At 38.3% G+C, this 23,015-nt stretch overlaps 2 protein-coding genes across 2 annotated transcripts in view; one reads left to right on the top strand and one right to left on the bottom strand.

Moving 5' to 3' along the window:
* Window positions 1-2,393, bottom strand: part of LOC125230266 — a 70,239-nt gene extending 67,846 nt beyond the window's left edge. The window contains exon 1 of the mRNA XM_048135374.1: window positions 2,360-2,393. The gene's annotated coding sequence lies outside the window, so the exon portion shown is untranslated. The remainder of the gene's footprint in view (window positions 1-2,359) is intronic.
* A 17,617-nt stretch (window positions 2,394-20,010) lies between these two features.
* LOC125230587 lies at window positions 20,011-22,654 on the top strand. Its single transcript, XM_048135782.1, has 2 exons — window positions 20,011-21,752; window positions 22,166-22,654. Exons 1-2 carry the CDS (start codon window positions 20,508-20,510, stop codon window positions 22,193-22,195), a joined length of 1,275 nt encoding a protein of 424 aa, XP_047991739.1. The 5' UTR covers window positions 20,011-20,507; the 3' UTR covers window positions 22,196-22,654.
* The last annotated feature ends 361 nt before the right edge of the window (window positions 22,655-23,015 follow it).

Raw genomic sequence — 23,015 nt, 5'->3', positions numbered from 1 at the left:
GGAAAGTGTGTGTGTCTGTTTGTTTGTCCATCTTTCACGGCAAAACGGAGCGACGTATTGACGTGATTTTTTAAGTGGAGATAGTTGAAGGGATGGAAAGTGACATAGGCTACTTTTTGTCTCTTTTTATATCCCCCCACTTCCTTAGAATGGAGGATGGAAGTTTGTGGAGAGATTTTCGAATTTAACGCGAGCGAAGCCGCAGCAAAGGCTAGTTAACTATAATAATAAAGAAATCGCAGTAAGGAACTTTATGTAGATTTCATTACTTTTTAGAGATAAACAAGCAGTTCCATCGAGACGGCTATTTTTTACAGAATGTTTTTGGTGGGATATACATAGCATATATAACACTAACCAAGTATCTATTGTCTTAGTCCGTTTTCACATTATCCGATCCGATATCGGATGTCGGAAGGATTTAAATGGAAAAAATCCAAGATAGCGCCTGTAATGTATGGGGTATCAGTCCTACATCCGATATCGGATCGGATAATGTGAAAACGCATAGTCTCATTAATTATTACTTATGTCAGAGTTTCACTAATTATTTCTTTTTATTCATTTATTATCTCAGTTTAGGTTTATACGAGTACCAAACGAGTAGTATAAGAGTAGAAAATATATTACCAAAACAATACAATCTATCATTAATTTATTATAAAAACGTAATCCAAAGTGCCACACCTAGTCGGCCAGTGCATGGCCTACGCTGCCGATGGTTAGGGTGCTCGGAGTGACATACAAGAAACGCTGAACTATCCGCGTTCTGTCCAAGACGAAGCCTGACCGACGAAGCTAGCAAGTCTCTCTACATGTTAGCTGAAATACTGTCAAACCGTTCACTGTGATTACTCAGATTATTATAAGCAAAATGATCTTCGAATGAACTTTCTGGACAATTGAGATGCATGGGCGCAGTCGAAACCAGCTCGCCCCTTCAGCCGTGTCCCGTTGAAAATCGGAAAGATTCTTTTCCTTAGCACATTTAATGTTTACAAATTGGATTCGCCTTCTGTCACCTAAACTGGTAAATTTATGTATGAGGTCATTGGTCATACAATTATTAATTTATACAGTTATTAATTCTGTATCTCTACTCGCATTGCTGCTGCGATTCTAAAATATTTAATATCCATATTATGAATATTCAATAAATCATACAATGACATTTGTGATGTGACATGGATGTCACATCTGTTGGCACAATGATTGCGTTTTGTTGAACGTATTTGAGCTCAACATATAGGTTTATTATCACTAAGTATATTATATTAATGAACAACGAAACGGATGTGACATTTTCCTAGTCCACCAACGTCATCTAGTCATTTTATTTGGCAATAATTAGACAACATGCGAACAAACTTAGCCAGCGAAGCGATCACAACTACGTCGAGGCCGACCAAAAAATATAATTTGTAAAAATTGTGTTTTGAGCCAATATTTTGATATTAAAATAAAGTTTTTTGATAGTTATTCATAGTATAATATAAAAACAAGTAAAAATATGGGTGAAAATATGTTTTTTTCCACTCCCGGGTTACGAAACAACGCCATCTAGTTTTAAAGCAAAAACTAAGCTTTTTTCAGGGGTACGCTTTTTTGTATGGGCTATATCAGTCTAGTATTAAATGGTCCTTGCGTTAAAATGGTGAATCACGAAAAAATACCCTACTTATGCCTTTAAAACTAGTAGGTACATATCACAGAGTTATTAAAAAAATGTTGGTGAAAACATCATGCGTTTTATTAAGCGTTTCTTAATTTCAATAAAACTGTTAGTAACACTTTACTCGACTGAAATTCTAAAAGCTGTTAAGGCCCATTGGAAACAAACACCAATAAACTGATTATTTTTATAATAGTCTACATAATTGCCTATTTATTTCTGACTGTTTAAATACAGCGAGGAAACATGTATTGTATATATTATATAAATTTTTTGACAAGTAACAACGTCTGCAATCGATGCCACCAGGCTCGGATAAACTTTGTATTTTTCCACTTTTAATTTTACTTACTTATAAAACACTTCAAGGAAAGGAATGATTTGAACTAAATGAATTAAAAATGAATGATAATATTTATAATATATTAGGCAAATTTTATAGGTTTATTGTTTTTGTAAATATGTTATTTATTTTTTAATTTAATTTTAACGATTCGAAAGAGGTTTGTAAAATCCTACTTGAATAAACTATTTTTTGTGTTACTTTACTTTTGCGGAGTCCGGCTTCCGTAGCCTCAATTATTGGCTAAGAGCGTCTGTGTAGCTCGCGACTGATGCGGGTTCCCGCCGGAAGCGTAAATTTTCCATTTAATATTAAAAGTTATAGCAAAGTTCGTAAAAACTTACCTTCTGCTTACACAAGAGTCGCGTCACACTCACGTCCGCACCGCACGAGCGACTGCCGCCGCGCGGTCGTGCCAGCCTTTATATTTGCACGTGGACTTCGTCGGCGAAGTTCGAAAATGGAACTATTCTTCCTTAATGGAGAGGTTTTAAGAAGGTTCTGGGTGGCGAGATAAATAGTGGAAAAAAATAAAAATAAAACTTTATTTTTAACCCCCAACGCAAAAACAATGGGGTGTTAGTTATAAGTTTTTTTTGTTTGAAAGCTGAATTAGTGTGGCGGTAGCGGGAGTTAATAGGTAGCTATGTTTCGAGGTTCTGCTCGAAATTTAAATTTAATGTTTGAAATCGTTGTGACAAGTAAGTGTTAAGTATGCCGCGGTCCTCGGTTTGAGCCCGGTAAGGGCATTTCTTAGTATGATATATTTATTTTGTGTATAAAATGAATTTTATATTATACAGGTATCTAAGAACCTCCAACACAAGTCATCTTGAGCTTGCCGTGGAAGTCAGTCAATCTGTGAAAGATTGTCCTATAATATTAATTTATCTCGACGACCGGTCTGGCTCGGTAGGTCGGTAGTGACCCTGCCTGCTGAGCCGCGGTCCTGGGTTCGAATCAAGGTAAGGGCATTTATTTGTGTGATGAGCATAGATATTTGTTCCTGAGTCATGGATGTTTTCTATGTATATAACTATTTTAAGTATGTATATCGTCGCCTAGCAGTCCTAGCACCCATAGTACAAGCTTTGCTTAGTTTGGGGCTAAGTTGATCTGTGTAAGGTGTCCCCAATATTTATTATTATTACATATTATTTATGAAGTGATTGTTGATACGATTCTTTATTTAAGAATGAAAGTACAAAAATGTATATATTTTTAGGTCAACCTGTAAAACTTTAAGTACACAACGTAGAGCTTTCAAAGTTTTAAATAGATAAGATATTCATCAAGTAAAAGTGGATAAATAATTTTGTTGTAGCTCCTGAAAGTCCATAATTTAAGTATAGATTGTACTCAGGTTTCATTAAGCGTGGGACCGAATACTAATAATACAATTCATTAGAGATACAGGGTGGTTTACGAGTCCTACAGACTGGTCAAAAAGAGTAATACGTTTTTTTACAAAAAAAAACGTTTTTGGAACAAGCTTTTATCGCCGACTGTACCTTTCTTTCAACAGTCATCTGCTGCTTTCCGAGGCGTTTCTAAAAACCCCTTACTCAATAGGGATACGACGTTTCATAATAGAGTTCCTATGACCACCTTTCTGCTCCATCATCAGATCAACTCCATAATACTATGATATTGCATTGTCACGTGATTTACATATGTGTGCAAAATTTCAGATCGATTAGAAACCTGGAAGAGGGTCAAATTTAGTTTCTACGTTTTGACCCAAACTAACATACTAACTAACAAGGCAAGTTAAATAAAAGCTTATAAAAAAGGAACATTTTTTTTTATCATAGCAACACTAGGTACTGTTCTCATGTGTCACAATAGTTGCCACATGCAAAACGATTTACATACACGGTGGCGCCCCTATAATTTTCTACTCTTGCCAGGCTGTATGTAGCTGGACGAATCCTACATAACTACATAGTAATGTGCCAATGAAAACGTACTCATTTTTGAGAATTTATTTCCGAATTTTCCAGAAAATTTGATATTGTTTCATACTTCTTTATTAAATATATAGATAAAAAGAAACTGACTGACTGACTGACATATCAACGCAGAGTCGAAACCGCTGGTCCTAGAGATTCCGAATTTGGCACGTAGGTTCTTTATAAGATGTAGAGGAGCACTAAGAAAGAATTTTTCAATATTCACCTCCTAAGAGTGAGGGAGAGACTCCCCATGGGTCCAAAGTTTGAATTATTTTAGTACGCGGGCGAAGAAGACTTTATCTAAACGTATTGTAGAAATATTGTTAAATGGATCTAGATAAAGCTATGTATGCAACTGTACACAATAAGGCATTAAAACATACAATACGTTTATAAGTCACATAAGTAAGTAACAATTAAATAAGAACTTAATATTAATATAATAATAATAAAGCCTTATTATTCCTTAAAAAAAAACAAGCATAGTTTAAATAATCATTCCATAATCCATATCCATTATCCATACTTCCATACTAATATTATAAATGGGAAAGTGTGTGTGTCTGTCTGTTTGTCCGTCCTTCAGGGCAAAACGGAGCGACGAATTGTCGTGATTTTTTAAGTGGAGATAGTTTGAGGGATGGAGAGTGACATAGGCTACTTTTTGTCTCTTTCTAACGCGAGCGAAGCCGCCGGCAAAAGCTAGTTAAATATAAATTAACATTCCTTGTCATGCTTTTAAATATAACATTGCAATTACAATTTAGTATCTATAAATAAAATTGAATTAAGTATTGATTGAGAATATAATTTAATTTATTTGTATTTGTAAATAATTATTAATTTATATCTGTATTATTTTATTAAATATTTATTTAAGGACCTCTCTACGAGTGAAGGCCTCCTCCATATCGTTCCGTCTGTGGAAGTGGAAGAACTTAATATTTTAAATATGTGATTAATACGAATAAAATTATTTTTTTATCATTATAATGGGCTTACAAGAGTAAGCCCAAGCCAAGAGGCCACAGACTAGCCAAAGGAAAAGACGTGGCCTACGATGGAGTGAGCTCGCCCAGAAGATTATAATTGTTTAAATGCGTAGGATTGATTTGATCCCGCTCACATGCCACCCTGTATTGATAGAACACAATAAGAAACTATTGAGGATTTTCTCTATAACTTATTCTTTCGTATCGTAACAACTATAATATAACTAAAAGTGGACGATGATCCTATAATATATTAGAAAACTATGAGGGTAAAGGTGATTAATATTTCTTTCACCAACACCAACGTAAGGTCTTTGCTTGCTTATTCGAAAAAAGATAACATAATTTTTAAGAAAAATAAAACCGCCTTCCTTTGGGGTTCTGGTGATAAATACTTTCAAATGTTGGACTATGTTATCAATTTAAGAAAAATAAAACCGCCTTCCTTTGGGGTTCTGGTAATAAATACTTTCAAATGTTGGATTATGTTATCAATTCGTCTGTATATTTTTTAATGTTTGTTATTCGATATCTCCGTCATTTCTGATCCAATTTTGAAATTTGGATGATTCTGAAGTACTTACAGATGAGAATGATTATCAGAACGGAACTCTAACCAGGGGCGGCTCACTCTTCATCAGCAGTTCCACTCCACCAAATGTCACTGTTCTGGACGTAAGTGCATGCTGTTCTTATAAAAATACCAAAGTCACTATAAGTGTGCCGTTCAGATTTGAGGAGTTCCGTTCTGACCATCATCAGCAGTTCCACTGCACCAAATGTCACTGTTCTGGACGTAAGTGCATGCTGTTCTTATAAAAATACCAAAGTCACTATAAGAGTGCCGTTCAGATTTGAGGAGTTCCATTCTGACCATCATCAGGAGTTCCACTGCACCAAATGTCACTGTTCCGTACGTAAATGCATGCTGTTCCTTTAAAAACACAAAAATCACCATATGTATGCCTTTCAGATTTGAGGAGTTCCCTCGATTTCTCCAAGATCCCACCACCAGAACTGGGTTCTGAGAAAAATGGGACCAATCTGTATATGCATACAGATTGGTCCCATTCAATCAAAAAAAATTTTTCATAATCGGTCCAGTAACGACGGAGATATCGAGGAAAAAACATTAAAAAAAAAAAAGACGAATTGAGAACCCCTTCCCTTGAGATTTGGCAGGCGGTTAATAAAAATTGTATTTTTTCCACAAGACTGCAAAGTAATTTCATACAAATTTTGACTTGATGTCTTGAGCTGGCTGGTAGAATTTACCTATAAATGATGATTTTGAATCATAAATCTTGAATAAATTGATGTATTTGATTTAGTTTCATGTTTTATAGTCAGTATTTTGTTCGTGTTGGTGTGGTGAAAAATTTTGTGTTTCACTCGGTGGCAAAGTTTGTTGAAACGCTCAGAACGCTCACTCGGTCGTGGTTCAATATTGGAATCTTTTTCTTGCCCGGGTATCTATCAATATTTGGCACGTGCGGTTAAACAACAACTTTGCCCCCTTGTAAAACAATAGTACATTACATCAGAGGCCGGGAAAATGAGGATTTCCGGCCAAGTGGGTATATACGGCCGAGCGAGCGTGCGAGCGAGGCCGGATAGGGATACGAGGCCGGGAATCCGTTTTCACGCCGAGGCATGTATAGTGCTTTTCTCAAACATATAATGAAATAAAAAAAAATGCTCTAAAGGACAATATTTTATAAAAAAAAGTTACTTTGCAGGCCTAGGCCTAAAAAATAATATGAAATCCCTTTACAGTCCTCTCGAGTTGTTGCGCCCAAAAAGCGATACTTCCCAGCCCATTTAAAGGAACGTAAAGACAATATTTCATTGCATGTTTGAGAAATAGTTATTTGTTTGACATGGGGGCAAGGTTTTTTAGTTCACTTTTAAAACGTTCGATATTTGAAACGAAACAAATGACAGATCGATGACTTCCAATCGCAAATACTTATTCTTTCTTCTGAACAGGGTGGCTAGCCGAATGGCACAATCGCTCACGAAACGAAGCGCTAGTAGATATCTATCTCTATCGCGCTTGCGTATTGGCGCGACAGAGCCAGCGGCGTATCGTTTTCGTTTGGCGTCGGAGAAATGCCATTCGGCTACGGGGCCTGGCCCCGTAGCCGAATGGCATTTCTCCGACGCCAAACGAAAACGAAACGCCGCGAAAGTTAGTCTGGCTCTGTCGCGCCAATACGCAAGAGCGATAGAGATAGATATCTACTACTCGTAGCGTTTCGTTTCGTGAGCGTTTGTGCCATTCGGCTACGCACCCAGGGCGCTCTTTTGAATGATGTGGGGACTGTGAGGTGAACCTCTTCTGAATCTTTGGGTCAGCTTACCTCCGCCTACGAACGCAGGCCGCGCTAAGCTAATTTTTAACCACTGACGCAAAAACGACGGGGTGTTATAAGTTTGACGTGTCTGTCTGTCTGTTTGTGTGTGTCTGTCTGTGGCATCGTAGCTCCCGAACGGATGAACCGATTTAGATTTAGTTTTATTTTTGTTTGAAAGCTGAATTAGTCGGGAGTGCTCTTAGCCATGTTTCGTGAATAATGGGTTCACTTTGTAGGGTTTTTTTCAAAATTTTAATTTTGTGGTCAGGTTATAAATTATTAATTGTAACTCGTTGTCAAATCTGACTTATGTCATTCTACTTTTTATATTTGTAAATAAAATACGTTCAAGTTATTTTGCTAACTATTTAATCTAAATAGTAGTCCCATAAATGTAATGAAAGTATCGATGCCGATGCCGATATCGAGATGCCGATACCATAAAAACACTAGAGAATTCGAGAAATTACGTGCACTTTTGATAGGCGAGTCTCGTAGCGTAGTACCGTAGAGGGGCTACGGTAGTCGTAGCACGCCTACGCCGCACGCGGACCGCAGCGTAGCAACCTAGCATCATCACACAACACAACAAACACAACACAACACAACAAACACAACACAACAAACTAGCAAACTAAGTGGCCTGAGTGGACGCACGGAGCGGAGCGATCGGCGGGGCGTGCAGCGGGGCTGGCGAGCGTGCGTCCACTCTATGCAGCGTCGACTCAGGACACTTGTATGAGCTTCAATAGTTTGACATGCACGACATGTTTATAATTAATACTTTTAGAAATATTCGTAATTTACTTAGCGTGGAGCAAATATTTTTGCAAAGCAGGCCCATTAATCGCATCGTACACATACGAGCAAAAGAAGTATCTAATAAGTTAAGGTAACTGGTGACCGAAGAGCTGGCAACTTCCTCGTACAACGTATCAGCATTGCGATACAGCGAGGAAATGTCGCCAGTATCCTTGGTACAATGCCTCAAGGGCCTATTTTAGACATTAGCTAGCTTTTAAGTTTAGTTTTAGTTTCTTATATAATTATGTCAATATGTTCATGTAAATAAAGAGTTCTAATAAGTAAAATCGCTTCTGCGCAGGTAATTAAAGGACTCATGGTCTAAAAGTTTGCCACGCACTATACATCGCGTTGTTCCGCCGCAAGCATCAAAAGATTCACCCAATTGAGATTATACGAACTGCCCTATCCTTACTTATTGAAATCTTTGGTGCCAAAGCGTCAAAAGGCGAACAACAAACGCCTCTAATTAACTGCTGAGCTTTGAACCCATGTGCAGAAATATTAAATACAATTATATGTTGGCTTTTACAGCTCCCATTTGGTTTAGATACAATTAAAATAAAGAACAAAGCGTGATCACTGTTCATTCTTGGGCATTTTCAGAATTTGGGACCCCCCAATTAGCGTAAGTCGTTTAATTAAGGGCCACTTGCACCAACGAAAATAGAGCCACCATTTTTTATGGAATTTGACAGATGACGAGTTAAGTGGGCCTAACAAAAATTAACTCACTGTCTGTTTTGTGACGATAATTAAGCATAAAATTTAAAAAAAAATATATTATAGGACATTCTTACACAGATTGACTGAGGCCCACGGTAAGCTCAAGAAGGCTTGTGTTGTGGGTACTCAGACAACGATATATATAATATATATATACATAGAAAACATCCATGACTCAGGAACAAATATCTGTTGCTCATCACACAAATAAATGCCCTTACCGGGATTCGAACCCGGGACCGCGGCGTAGCAGGTAGGATCACTACCGACTGCGCCAGACCGGTCGTCAATAAAAATATTGTTTTTGTGTTCGACATCTCGACGTTTCGAACAAAACTCTATTGTAAAGTGTTCGAAACGTTGGGATGAATTGTAAATTCATTATACGCGATATAATCCGTTTCCATAGTTTTATTTCATTAATCAACATAGATAAGGATTTTCGTACTTTTCTGATATTTATTTTAATTAAAGTAAAATGGGGAATGACATAGAGCTTCGAAGGCTTAAGAAAAGTAGTTAAGATCAAAATAGTATACTAAGCGGTTTGATCCTTGGCCGTTCTCTCACGGCTAACTGGCTTTTACCGACTATCACCATAAACCAACTTAGCCTTGGGCATAGACAACATATGTAGACTACTCAGACACCGAATACCGAGAGTATTACAACACTAGCATCTACCCGCGACTTCGCGAAGTTAAAATTGAACAAGTTTCATAATAGGAGACCGAGGTGAGTTGTGACAGAGGCGAGTTGTGACAGAGGCGAGTTGTGACAATGTCGATTTTTGGCAAGTTCGCAATAGCGCGTTTGCTAGCCCGAGTCTTGAATTAAAAGCCTGCACTGTTGCGATGTTGCTTAATAAGTTATAACACTTTAAGTTTTCGCTCTCTTTACACACATTGAAAGTCACATACAGGTCGAACGCGATTAATTAACATTATTTTACCTTTTTTCCCAAATTTTTCGGCCAGGTTGCACTGGCCGTGGTCGCGTGGTGGCGTAGTCGTGGTTGAGTCTTCCGCGACCACGGCCAGTGTAACCTGGCCGAAACGTTGGGAAAAAAGGTAAAATAATGTTAATTAATCGCGTTCGACCAGTATGTGACTTTATTAAATTTTGCTAATAAGCTCCCAAAAATCGAAGTTGTCACAATTCTCCTCTGTCACAATTCACCTCGATCTCCCATAAAGTCTATCTGATCTGACAAAGAAGTCAATGATATTTATTCCTCTTTTATTACAGTATTGATATACACATTCATATGCTCATACATGTATTCCTGAAAGGGGTAGGCAGAGCATAAGAAACTGTTGAAGCGTCAGTGCCACTTTTAGCAATTATGTGATTGAAAGAAATCGAAATTATCCATACATATTAAAGCCACCATCTTTTATATCTGCCCTTTAAATCCTTCCTACATCCAATATCGGATCGGAAAACGTGAAAATAAAGCATATACCTATGGCAAATTCAAGTATTTCGTCTTTGTAAGTTTCATGATATCATATGTATATTTTAGGTATCTAGTTTATTGTATGTACTTATGTAAATGTATTAATTAAAATCTGTGTGTATCCTAATAAATTGTGCAATTAACTTAAATACATAATTATTTTGTTTTTAATAGACCTAATTTAATATTACTCCGCCTACAAATCTGTTTTGTCCGAAGGTTGACTGGTAGAGAATGCCTCATAAGCATTAAGTCCACCTTGTGTACATTTTTCTTTGTCCAATAAAGATTAAATAAATGAAACTCTGTAAACATTTTTTAATCATTGATTTCGTGTATATCTATACACACGTTTGCACTCAAGTTTGCAATAAGGATTACTCAAGGTACCTAATGTACTTGATCTGTCTAATAGTCTCTAATGGTCTGTTTCCTTGGACTTGCGACTTGACATTCAGTAGAGTGGCTGGACTTGGTTTATGGTTTATAGTTATAGCGCAGTCAATGTCTGATACTAGTAATGTCGTATTTCATCGTGGATGCTTAAGATAATGATAAGACACGTGTTTTGACGTCAGGGGGCGCGTAGGAGTAAGTGTAAGGACTGAGTGCACGCTCATATTGTGCGTGCAGCGGGGCGCGGCGTGCGGCGTGCATGTCAAACAATTGAAGCTCATACAAGTGTCCTGAGTCGACGCCGCGTCGACGCGACGTCGACGCGGCGTCAGGCTTTGCCCATACAGTTGGCCCGACGCGACGCTCGCGAGACGCTAGATGTGGGGGGACCCTAACACTCCGCATCGAGTGTCCATTCAAGCTTTATATACCTACACTTTAAATAGTGCGCCAAAACGTTGACTAAATGCTTGCTTTGAGTGGACTATTTTGCAGTTGAGCGATTTATTAAAATGACAAATGCATGGATTTATATCTAGTATAGGTTTTTGCGACGAAGTAAAAAGATTTGAGGTAGGCTGCGTCAGGGACACAGCCGCGATGGACAACCTGAAACGTTGTGTGGGTAACCTGAAACGGTCGCAGGCCGAGCTTCGGACAGACAGTACCACGCAGAATAATAATAAAAGTGTCTAAAAAACGAAGAGGCGGGCTGGAGGCGCAACGCTGAGGTTCAAAATCCAGCGAAGGCCGAAGACCTGGAGCGTCTCTGAGAGGCTCACAAGCATGCGAGGCCGCAGGCCAAGCTCCGGACAGACAATGCTCCCACGCAGAAAAATAATAAAAGTGTCTGAAAAGCGAAGCGGCGGGCCCGAGGCCTAACGCTGAGCTTCGAAAGTCATCGAAGGCCGAAGGCCAAGCTCCGCGTAGGGCCGAAGTCCCGGAGCGTTCTTGAGAGGGTCCTAAGCACGCGAGGTCGCAGACCGAGCTATAAGCCGCCGTGCCATTAAACACTTTTCGTTACACCTGGTTTTCGGTCCGGTCACTCTACTACGGGTTTTTAAAGACGTTCACCTAACATTTCACGTCAAAACATACTCAATAGGTAGGTAGGCGCTACACTAATTCTGAAGGTTCAAAATCGGGACTATGAGCCAGAAGTTACCTATCTTACTGATCACTATAATAGCCATAAACATAATTTTTTAAAACAATGGTTGGATTCCGTTACTATAGTTTTCTCTGTTATCTAAATGTTACATTTTTCATATTGGCGAATGCCGGAATGACGCAAGAAGGATGATGATGATGATATTGATGATGTAGTCCTTATCGTTCCTCAAATAAATTATTTTCGGACCGCGGAAATGAAAGAGGGAGACTTTCACATACCTCATATCCGTTGTAACAGAACAAGCGTCTATGACGAGGAAATGGACTCGTTATTACATATAAAACTTACGGCGAATCAACTTTTCCTTGACCCACTTTTTGGTGCATATTTCCTTCGGGATTTCATTGAATATTTTAACAAATAATATCTGCGAAGCTTTATCACATGTTTAGTTACGTCATCACTCATAAAATTCACTGTTATTCGATGCACAACTTATTGGAAAAAGCTTATTTACAAACTATATTCACATGGAAGGATTGTTGACACTAACAATCTGATCTGTCAGACGAATGGCGTTCCGATATTGCGTCTTGGTTCCAATTACAAGTCAGAGAGGTAATAATGACTAATATTGATTATTATACTTCCTGAATATATCATTCAATGTAACAATTAAGAACAAATGTGATCTTTCATTGCGAAGTCACTTACTAAATTGATTTAAACAATCTTTCACAAAATAAGAGAACAACTTCAAAAGGTACAGCATACCAACGTTATAATATGTCTTCCAACTTTTAAACTTAATCATAAGTCAGCCCTATATAACAAAAGAGTAGAATATTTTAATTATCAATTGTATTTAGATAATACGCAATACGAGTATGCATATATTCTAGACTCAAACAAAAACCTAGCATACACACACGATATGTTTTTGCAAGGTGTAGGTATTATTAATAATAAAGGGCTTAACATAATATTTAAGAATGTTTTAGACCTCATGCATAGCATAAATGATTCAAATGCATCATCATCGTACTGCAATATAACGAATCAAATGTCTTCTGCACTTGTTATTACGCAACCCACACAGCATTCCTTTCGATGCAAACTCTTTTTTTAATATCATGCATCAAAATATTGCAGGTGCTCTCGGAAAGCTAGATGTCATTGAGTTGTCAATGCAAAGTTTAGCTGATATTAATAATTACATAAGTGCGTTATGTCTCACTGAACATTTTATGCAATTAAACAATGAGTGTAATTTGATACTAAATGGTTTCAAAATGGCAGCTTGCTATTGTCGGAAAAAAAATAAGTAGAGGCGGGACGTGTATTTTACTCCGGGATAATATAGAATGCAATCCTTTACTTTGGATAAAAGACTTGTGTGTTGAAAAGATATTTGAATGTTGTGGTGTTAACATCCCATCGCATAACATTACAATTATATGTATTTATAGAATACCAGGTGCAGACTTAGATTTGTTTTTTGAAAAACTTCACAAGTTATTATATACTCTCACAAAGTCACAAAAACATTCCAGACGTATAATTTTATGCGGTGACTACAATATAGATAATCTAAAAACTAATTCTATAAATACAGAATTTGAGAGAGTATTGCAAAATTATAATTTCAAATTACAAATTAATGAACCAACACGCGTCACAAGTACCTCTAGCACATGCATCGACAACATTGCTACTAATTTTAAATCTAAAGTTAAATGTAGTGTACTCAACTTGTGCCTCTCAGACCACAAAGCACAGACAATATCAGTCCCAGTAAAATGTCTGGATTATGTGAAATTCTGGTATGAATGGAAAAGGGATTTCAGCGCAGATCACCGTAAAAAGTTTCAGAATGCTGTACAAAGTTTATCATTTTCGGATATAATTTCTTGCAGTAATAATACTAACTTTGCTTTCAATGAATTTCATGACACAATTAGCCTATTTTTTAATTTGTGTTTTCCTTTAAAAAAAGTACGAGTTAATGCTAATTGCAAGCCAAAGTGGATTACTGCCGGATTAAAGAAAGCTATAAGAACAAAGCGAAAGCTATATTTTAAATGCATACATTCATCAGAACAAATTCATAAAGAACATTATAAAAAATACTCAGCTTTGCTAAAAAAATGTATTAAGAAGTCTCAAAGGTTACAGAACCATAACTACATATACAAGTCTGATAATATAGTGAAAGCTTCATGGTCAATTATAAATAGTCACATAGGAAAGCGTCAACCGAGTCATTTCACTGATAGTATGACTTTCGATGACCAAAAAATTACTAACGCAAAAGAAATGGCAAATAAACTAAACCATCAGTTCACTACGATATCAGATTCAATAAATGGTAACAAAACTAAATATCAATATAAATTGCACAACTTGGACTCAACTATATACTTACATCCGACGTGCCCGGCTGAGATTGCAAGAGTCATAATGACGTTAAAAAACTCTAAAGCAGCTGGCTATGACGAGCTACCCACGTCAATCATAAAAGAGAACTCCTCAGTGTTCGCTTTTGTTTTAAGTCACCTGATAAACTTGTCTATGGCTGAAGGCATCTTTCCAGATAAGCTTAAACTTACAATTATCAAACCATTACTGAAAAAGGGAGACATAACCGATCCATTAAATTATAGACCCATAGCGTTAATACCAGTGATATCGAAAATCTTTGAAAAGATTATCCATAAGCGGATATCAGATTTTATGGAAAAATATAATATCTTATCCAAAGATCAATTTGGTTTCCGCAAAAATAAATCTACTACATTAGCTGTATTGGACTTCATGACAAATATTTTAAATTGTAGGAATAACAGAACACCTGTCACAGGCATTTTTATGGACATGTCAAAGGCCTTTGACAGGGTGAGCCATGACATTTTGTTAACAAAATTATATCATTATGGTATACGAGGGAACTGTTATGAATGGATAAGGACGTACTTAAACCAACGTCTGCAATGTACAGAAATACCCAAATATGACGGTACCACAAAAACGCTAATTAAATATAGATCGGATTATCTTAACGTTACAACTGGTGTCCCTCAAGGCAGTGTTCTTGGACCATTACTTTTTCTCGTTTACATTAACGACTTGCCAGACATACCCTCTCTTACCAACCATAAAATGACACTCTTTGCCGATGACTGTTCTATAGTGATACAGGGAAAGGACACTCAAAATTATGAAACAGTCATCAATCGAGTTTTTGAGGATGTAAATGTATGGTTAATTAATAATAATTTAAAGGTTAACCTCCTTAAGACAAAATTTATGGAATTTTATGCACCGCAAGGGAAACCAAAGAATATCGATATAAATTACGACGGTCATACAATAGAGGGTGTGTCATCAATTCGTTTCCTGGGTATTATTTTAGATTGCCACACAAACTGGAAAGACCACACCGAAATGCTCATTGACAAATTAAACAGGTTTATATTTGCCCTGCGAAGGATCTCTCAAATATCGTCACAAAAAACTGCACTATTAGCCTTCAACGGGCACATAATGTCCAATTTGCGTTATGGCATAGTACTTTGGGGTAACTGTAGCAATATGCAAAAGGTATTTCTGCTACAAAAGAAATGTGTACGAGCTATATGTGGTGTGCATCAACTAGAACCCTGTCGACCTCTCTTCCACGAGTTAAAGGTTTTGACATTGCCATCATTATATATTTATGAGATTAGTCTCTTTGTCAAATTGAACATATATTCATTCAAAAATAAGGCATCAACCACAATTTATCAATCAAGACACGGCTCTGATTTATGTTATCCCTATCTCTCTAAGACAGCTTTTTTTTTCAAATAACATATTATGCATGTCAATTAAAATATTTAATCATCTACCCCTAGACATAAGGAACTCTGACATGCCCGATTTTAAATTTAAATTGTATAAATTCTGTTTAGAAAAATGTTTTTATAGAATAGATGAATATTTGGCATCTGTAAATGAATGAATAATAATAGGATTTTTATTTTACTTTTATAATCAAGGAATGTATAAGGATTTTAATAATAATATGAATTTCAATATATCAATATATGAATTAACGGTAATCAGAATTTTAATGTGAGTAATTGAATTAATGTCTGTTTTGGAGTTGTATAATTATATGTGTAGACTAAGCTTGTATAACATACTTTTGTATATAATGTTTAGATTTAGTACCTACCTAGCTTATAAGAATATTTTGCATGCTTCTTCAAGCAAAATGTACGCACATTATTAATTCTGTCCACCTATGGTATAACACTGCATTTTAGCAAATAAAATATCTTTATCTTTATCTTTATCTTTAAATAATATTTACGTAAAAATATTTACGGAACACTCCACTATTGGACTACATAGGTATCAATACCAATAGCTCTGTCTCTCTCTAAAACAGCTGCAATCTGCACGTGTTAATAAGCAAACATCCGCGTGATGATCGTGAACTTTATTGCGTAGAGCGTATGAGTGTAAACAAAGCACTTATGATCTTTTTCTTATGTGCGCAAGTTAATGGCTTTCTGTCGATGTTGTGTCGATGGTGCGTCGATACTGTGTCGATAGTCGATAGTATGTCGATGTTATGTCGATACTGTGTCGATAGTCGATAGTATGTCGATGTTATGTCGATACTGTGTCGATAGTCGATGTTGTGTCGATGTTATGTCGATATTGTGTCGATGAAACGTCGATACTGTGTCGATGGTATGTCGATACTGTGTCGATGAAACGTCGATACTGTGTCGATGGTATGTCGATGTTTGAAGTTATAAAAGGGTCGGAGCGAGCCGACGCGCGTCATTCTTAAAATATCTACAAGACTAACAGTGTCTCTGGCTTTTGTGTGTTATACTGGTGAGAGAAGTTGTTCTGCTATTATTTCTCTGTTTGTTTTTACTTGGAAATTATTCTAAGTGATTGTAAACTTTGAAATTGTGTCTCTGTTTGATTGTGCGGGGATAATATCGTCGTACAGTTGAACTTGGACCTGTGGTGGAATTGCTTTACCGTCAGTCGTGGGGTTATTTTAGTGTTCTATTTATAGTGTAGTGTTACATTTAAATTAATGTGTATAGTGAAGTTTTCTGTGCTTTGTTTCTTGAGTGCCGTCAAGCAATACAAAGACTGGGTCGATGTATGGCTGGTGCTTGGAGATAAGTCTGTGTTTGGTTTTGTAGGGAGTAATTCTTGCAAAACTAAGCTTAGATTATAGCACGTAAAGGAAACTTCATTCGTTTATTTAGTTGGTCAGTAAAATTGAATTTAGTAATTTTCTATGGGGTTATTTTGTGAAAGTTATAAGCCAGATCATTGTTTGTGACAGACTGTTGTCCGGCTAAGCGCTTTATACCTTGCGGCTGTTAAACATAAGGCGTTTAGGAGTCTTTTTGTTCCAAGTGGAGGCTTGGGCGTCTTTATTTACTTACAAAAGGCGTACTTTCTCACCGGTCTCAAAGAGTCCAACTGTTAGATGGAAGCGAGGACTTTCACGATTGACGAAAGACATTAGGAGTAATCCTTGCTCACTGAAGTCGGCAGTATTTGAGGCTGGGGTCCTATATATATTTATATTTATTTACTCGGTGCTCTGGTCCATGCTGGCGTTGGTCGCTGGGGATTTCGGTTGTGATCGATCCACATCTAAGTAAAGTTGATCGCAGCTGGGTCTCTCATGTGGCTGGTACTGGTGTGTCCTAGAATACTGGATATATACACGGATAGGGCGATCTACTCTCTGCTACCCTAGCCTGCGGGCAAAAGCAGAGGGGGGGATCAGAACTCAAGCCTATAGGTTGCCTATCTCAGCTTCGCTGGCTGAACTGTACAGCTTATGGTAGGGATACACTTGTGCATATTTTGAACATTAGATCTATGGTAAGTGACGGTCTTTGTTTCAGATATGCTAGAGTAGGGAAAACGATAGGACTAGGGTAAAGTCACACACTATTTCTATGAAAGTAGAGTTCTTTTATGATTGGTCTTGGAATATAATTGGTCAACGTGTATTGTGGAGAACTAATTTAAATGGTTTAAATGGACTTTAAATGTGGTGTTTACTATCTTAAAATATGTGGTAAAACTGGTAATTTATAAAATCTCTTATTACTTAATTTATTTGAGTGAAATTAATAATTGTGGTAGCAATTTCTGATTTTTCGGTGTGGCTGCGGGACACTTAGTGTTGCTAACTGGTTTTTCAAGGTAAATTCTATCAAGTTGGTTAGAGAAACAAACTATTCTTTGGAATAAAAAGCATAGGTTTGTTATAGGGCCCAGTGGCATGCGAGCGCCGTCCACTGATGGAAAGTCAAAAGCTTAGAAAAGTTAGTAGACTTGCTTAGTTCTTATAAAAGTTAGCGACTGCTCGGTGTTTCGATAAAACATTAGAAAGATCGAGAAGTTATGGTCTATTAGCAGTATTGGGGAACGGGGGGTTTAGCTAGGGAAAAAGGAACAAAACAAAAAAGGGGTTAGTTCGTAGATAGATAGCCCTTCAGGCTTACTTGCTTAGGATCCTGATAAAGTGGTTTGATCAGGTCAGGGGTCCCATACCGTATCGCAAGCCCTTGCCCAAGCCGGGACCACTAATAAGGCGTAGCGGATGATTACCAAAATATTTTTTAATATTTATTTCATGTATGTTTCACTCACTAACTTTTATTCTAAAATTTCTTCATCACGTCATTAATTTTCTCACATATAACTTTCTAGGCCTAAATCTGATAAAATACTCTACTATAACACTGTATTATTGTGCTACAATAACCTTTATTCTTCTTTAAAATATAAATGGGTGAAGTTTTGAGAATTAGTCAAAAATACAGCTGGTACTCATTAAAGGATCTAGGTTATCGCGGTTCACATCGAAGGGTTCTGCTTATTCACGCTGGACGATCGCAAGGCCAAATTTACGGGGTATATTTAAAGGGGGGTTAAGTAAGTAAGTAAATAAGTAAGTGAGCGGAGGTTTAGTTAGTTACACCGTGAGGGCCTATCTAAATAGCAATCTTTATAAAAAATACCAATGTCACAGTACCGTCATATTATGCTCACTTATCGATTGACGGTTATCAATAAACGAAATATCTTGTCCAGACGCTGACATCACTTACAAATATATAAAATGTAATTAAAATCTCGTAAGGCCTTAGTGCGTTTTCACATTATCCGATCTGATATCGGATGTCGGACCAATATCCCATCCATATATTTTTTCCTTTGAAATCCTTCCTACTTCCAATATCAGATCGGATAATGTGAAAACGCACTTAGTGTAAGGCCTGAGTGGATGCTCGGAGCGGAGCGTTCGGCGGGGCGTGCAGCGGGGCGGGCGAGCGTGCATTACAATACATTCTATGCAGCGTCGACTCAGGACTAGACTAGGGATTGCAATCCGGTCCGGCGGATCCGGTAATCCGGCCGGATCCGGTGCTTTGTTCATGCTACCGGATCCGGTAATGTAATTTAATATGTTAGAATAGTGCAAAAAAAATACACTTACGCTAACATTTGAACGTAGCTCAACAGGGGATTGCAATCCGGTCTGATTTTCAATCAAAAAATAATTTAATACGTACGTTTTTTGCATTACTAGGCCGGTTTGGAAGTAAAATAATGTGCTCAAGTGACGCGTCAAACATTCCGTCTTTGAATCTGTAGTGATATCTGTGCAATTGTTTGCTTGGATGCAAAATGTGAAATAGTAGAGAGTGACAAAGAGCCATACGACAAAACTTTTCGTTAACAAATGTCACTGAGGTCGATCCTTCGCGTTTTCTGGCCAAACACTATCCGAAATCAAGACCTATTGATTATATTCCAGCAAACACCCATTAGTGAGGAAACCGCGACACAAAAAGTACATTGGTAGCACACAATTCCAAGAGTTCCCTCTAACGAAATAACGCAACCATTTCTTTCGGCTGGAAATCGCCTGCCGCTGGAAGGAGCCTTGGCTCCGGGCGCCCTGTAAACTCATGGAAGCGGTCCGTTGAGGATGAACTACGAGCGACCGGGTCGAGCTGGAGCGAGGCCACGAGGGTAGCTGAAGATAGGAAGGCATGGCGCGAGCTTGAGAAGGCCCTTTGCATCTCTGTGGTGACGTAGGTAGGACAACAAGAACAACAACGTTTTCAGCATGATATAAGAAGTATGAGAGGAGTGACGTTGGAGTTGTTGTGCGGGGTGGACGCTTGTCGATTTTTTGTTTACTTGTAAATTAAATTACACTTTTAAAATTCGTGATTGGTGAATCAGTGAAGTTCTCAATTTTCGTTTACTCTTACGGGACTTAAATGGATTAGCTCCTCCCACTGGGCGTGTTTTGAGCAGGATGGCACCATTTTTGTGAGCTTGACCAAGTGCGTCGCGGAGCTGTCAGCGTGGTGGTGGGACCCGCCGCGGCTGGGATTCGAACCGGGTGCACTCTGCATGCGAGGCGGGCGTTCGCCGACTGCGCCATCGACTACGTAGCGGCCGCGACGAAACGAGCGAGCGCTAAGTGGAGCGCGCGGTGTGACGTCATACACTGCATCGGCGCGCGCGGCGGTCCGGTGACTCATTGTTTACTTCATTCGTGCCGCGCGAGGATAAGAGTTGCAAATACTTATTTAAGGATAGAATTTGAATAGAGCAAATATATACAAACTTAACAATGCAGTGCCTTGGTTGTCAGCTAACTGTAATTGCTACTGAAGCATTGGCATGTAATATTTGTAAAGGCATTTATCACTATAAATGCGTATGCATTAGCAGCGAGTATTATAATGCTCATTTACAGCAGCTTAATAAAACATGGCAATGCCCGTCGTGCGGCAATGTAACATCACGTAGGAAGGGCGCTGATGGAACGCCCGTACGAGGTGTTCAACCTACACCTAGGGAGATCATGAATGTCTCACTTTTAAATGACCTGCGTGGCGGGCAGCATGATGACACCACATGCCAAGCTGATATGTCCTGTGATGAATCCCTGCTTGACCTGACAAATACGCTAGATAATACAAATGTGACATTGCCGGATAGAAGCAAAACATCTCTTCCGCCCGTGGCTGATTTGCACGGTACTATCAGTTATAATATTTTTTCAAAATTGCTGGATTCCAAGTTAAATGCATGCAAGGAGGAAATAAATAATAGCATAAGCCACGCCACGGAGGAGTTGAGAAAAAATTTCAGCTTGACCACTGATGCTATTTTGGCTGAAATGGCTACTTTAAGGACACATGTAGGGACATTATCACAGAAAGTTGACCTTTTAGAGAAGGAAAACATCAGTTTAAAATTAGAATTGGACTCAGCAAAAAAGGTAAATGCAGGGAGCGATAATTCGGCTTTGCTGCAAGATACGATAAGTACTATTACCCGCATTCAAGAAGACTTGAACGAGCGGGACCAGCAGGCTTTGTTGAATGACATCGAAATAACAGCAGTCCCTGAGTTCAAGGGAGAATCACCCATGCACATATTTGTAGGCATCGCCTCTAAACTAGGCTTGAATCTGGAAGAGCATGATGTAGTTCATGTCGGCCGAGTGGGGCCGGTGCACGGCGACGGCGACCGACTAGAAGGCGCGGGGTCGGTGCGTTCCCGCCCCCGCCCCATCGTCGTGCGTCTGGCAAGGCGCTCGGTTCGAGACCAACTTTTAAAGAACTCAAGAGTGCGTCGAGGTACTACGTGCGCTGACCTTGGATTGCCGGAACATCAACACCGACCATTTTATGTTAATGAGCGCTTAACGAAAACCAATCGGATTTTATTTGGTAAAGCCCGCGAATTAAAGCGGGCTCAAAATTGGAGATTTGTGTGGACCAAGGATGGTCGTGTTTTCGCAAGAAAATCTGAAACCTCCAAGGTACACTACATTCGATCCGAGAGGGACCTGTGTCGTGTTTTTGAGGTGGAGCCACAGAGAACCTCCTATAGAGTGGCAGTCTTGTATATTTGGTTCGCGATACGAGTCACCAGTGTTTGGGGTGCGAGGAGCGGGCGGGGAATGTGTTAAGCGCGCTGTGATTGGCCGTTTTCAGATGAAAAGGGACAGAAGTATGACTGTCCCTCTACTGAAATCAATGTAAGTTGACCTATGCCGGCTCTGAATAAATTATAAATATTACTTATTTGTGGAATGTAATGCCGTCTGTTTTTAAATTTGAGCTTCTTGTTACCTTTCCACACCATTTCACACTACAGGTGGACATCTTTAAGGCATCAAAATACCCTTTTCCAATTTTTTTTTCGATACTTGGTCGATACTGATCGGGACCAGTGCAAATACTAGGAAGGCTGGCCACCGCGAGTCGTCTTTTTGAGGTGGAGCCTACCAGTGACTGTAGTAAATAATAATGTGCGAAAGAGTTTCTGTGCTATAGTGTGTATACGATATGGGTTATCTTTTATTATTTTCTCATGGGAATTTTCCTTAAGACTGTTTATGTTAGGAATTAGTCGTTTATACTTGGTTTATTGTTGTGTGAGCCATATGATATGCGTTTTAATTTATTGTAGGGCAATTTATCAAGTACTGCTGGATATGCTGACTTTTATAACCACTACACTAGTCATATATATGTATATTATGTTCATAGCAATTGATCAATCCATTGTCAACTCTTCGTTGGCTATAATTGTTGCCTGTCATTTCTTTCTTAGACCCCTGATTGCAGTTTATATCAAACCTCAATTTCCCATGGTTCTTTTTCTTGTAAATAGTTAAAACAAAATCTTTCAAATTTGGGCTTTTCAATGCGGGGTCACTTTGCAATAGCCACAAACATAATGATTTCATAGTAGCGGCTGAACGTCACCAGGCGGATATTTTTGCAATTAACGAGACTTGGTTAAAGGCGGGAGAGGAAGGCCGTATACCATCTCTGAATGGTTATAGTTTTAAGCATATCCCACGGACTATTGAAACTCGTAAAAGTGGGGGTGGTGTAGCTTTTTATGTTAAACGAGGCTTGAATGCACAGTTGTGTGATCATCGCTTAGCGAACGATGTTGAGCAAATGTGGTTGAAAGTGAAAGTAAATTCTTTGGTACTTATCGTTGGCACTGCATACCGTCCACCCTGGCTCAGTGCTGAAGTTTTCTTTGACGCTCTTAATGACACAATATCAACATTTTCTAAATATGATCGCATTATCATCGGGGGTGACTTTAA

The sequence above is a fragment of the Leguminivora glycinivorella genome, chromosome 10 (assembly GCF_023078275.1).
Source record: "Leguminivora glycinivorella isolate SPB_JAAS2020 chromosome 10, LegGlyc_1.1, whole genome shotgun sequence".
NCBI classification, from domain to species: Eukaryota; Metazoa; Arthropoda; class Insecta; order Lepidoptera; family Tortricidae; genus Leguminivora; species Leguminivora glycinivorella.
This window is presented reverse-complemented; position numbering and strand designations above follow the sequence as displayed.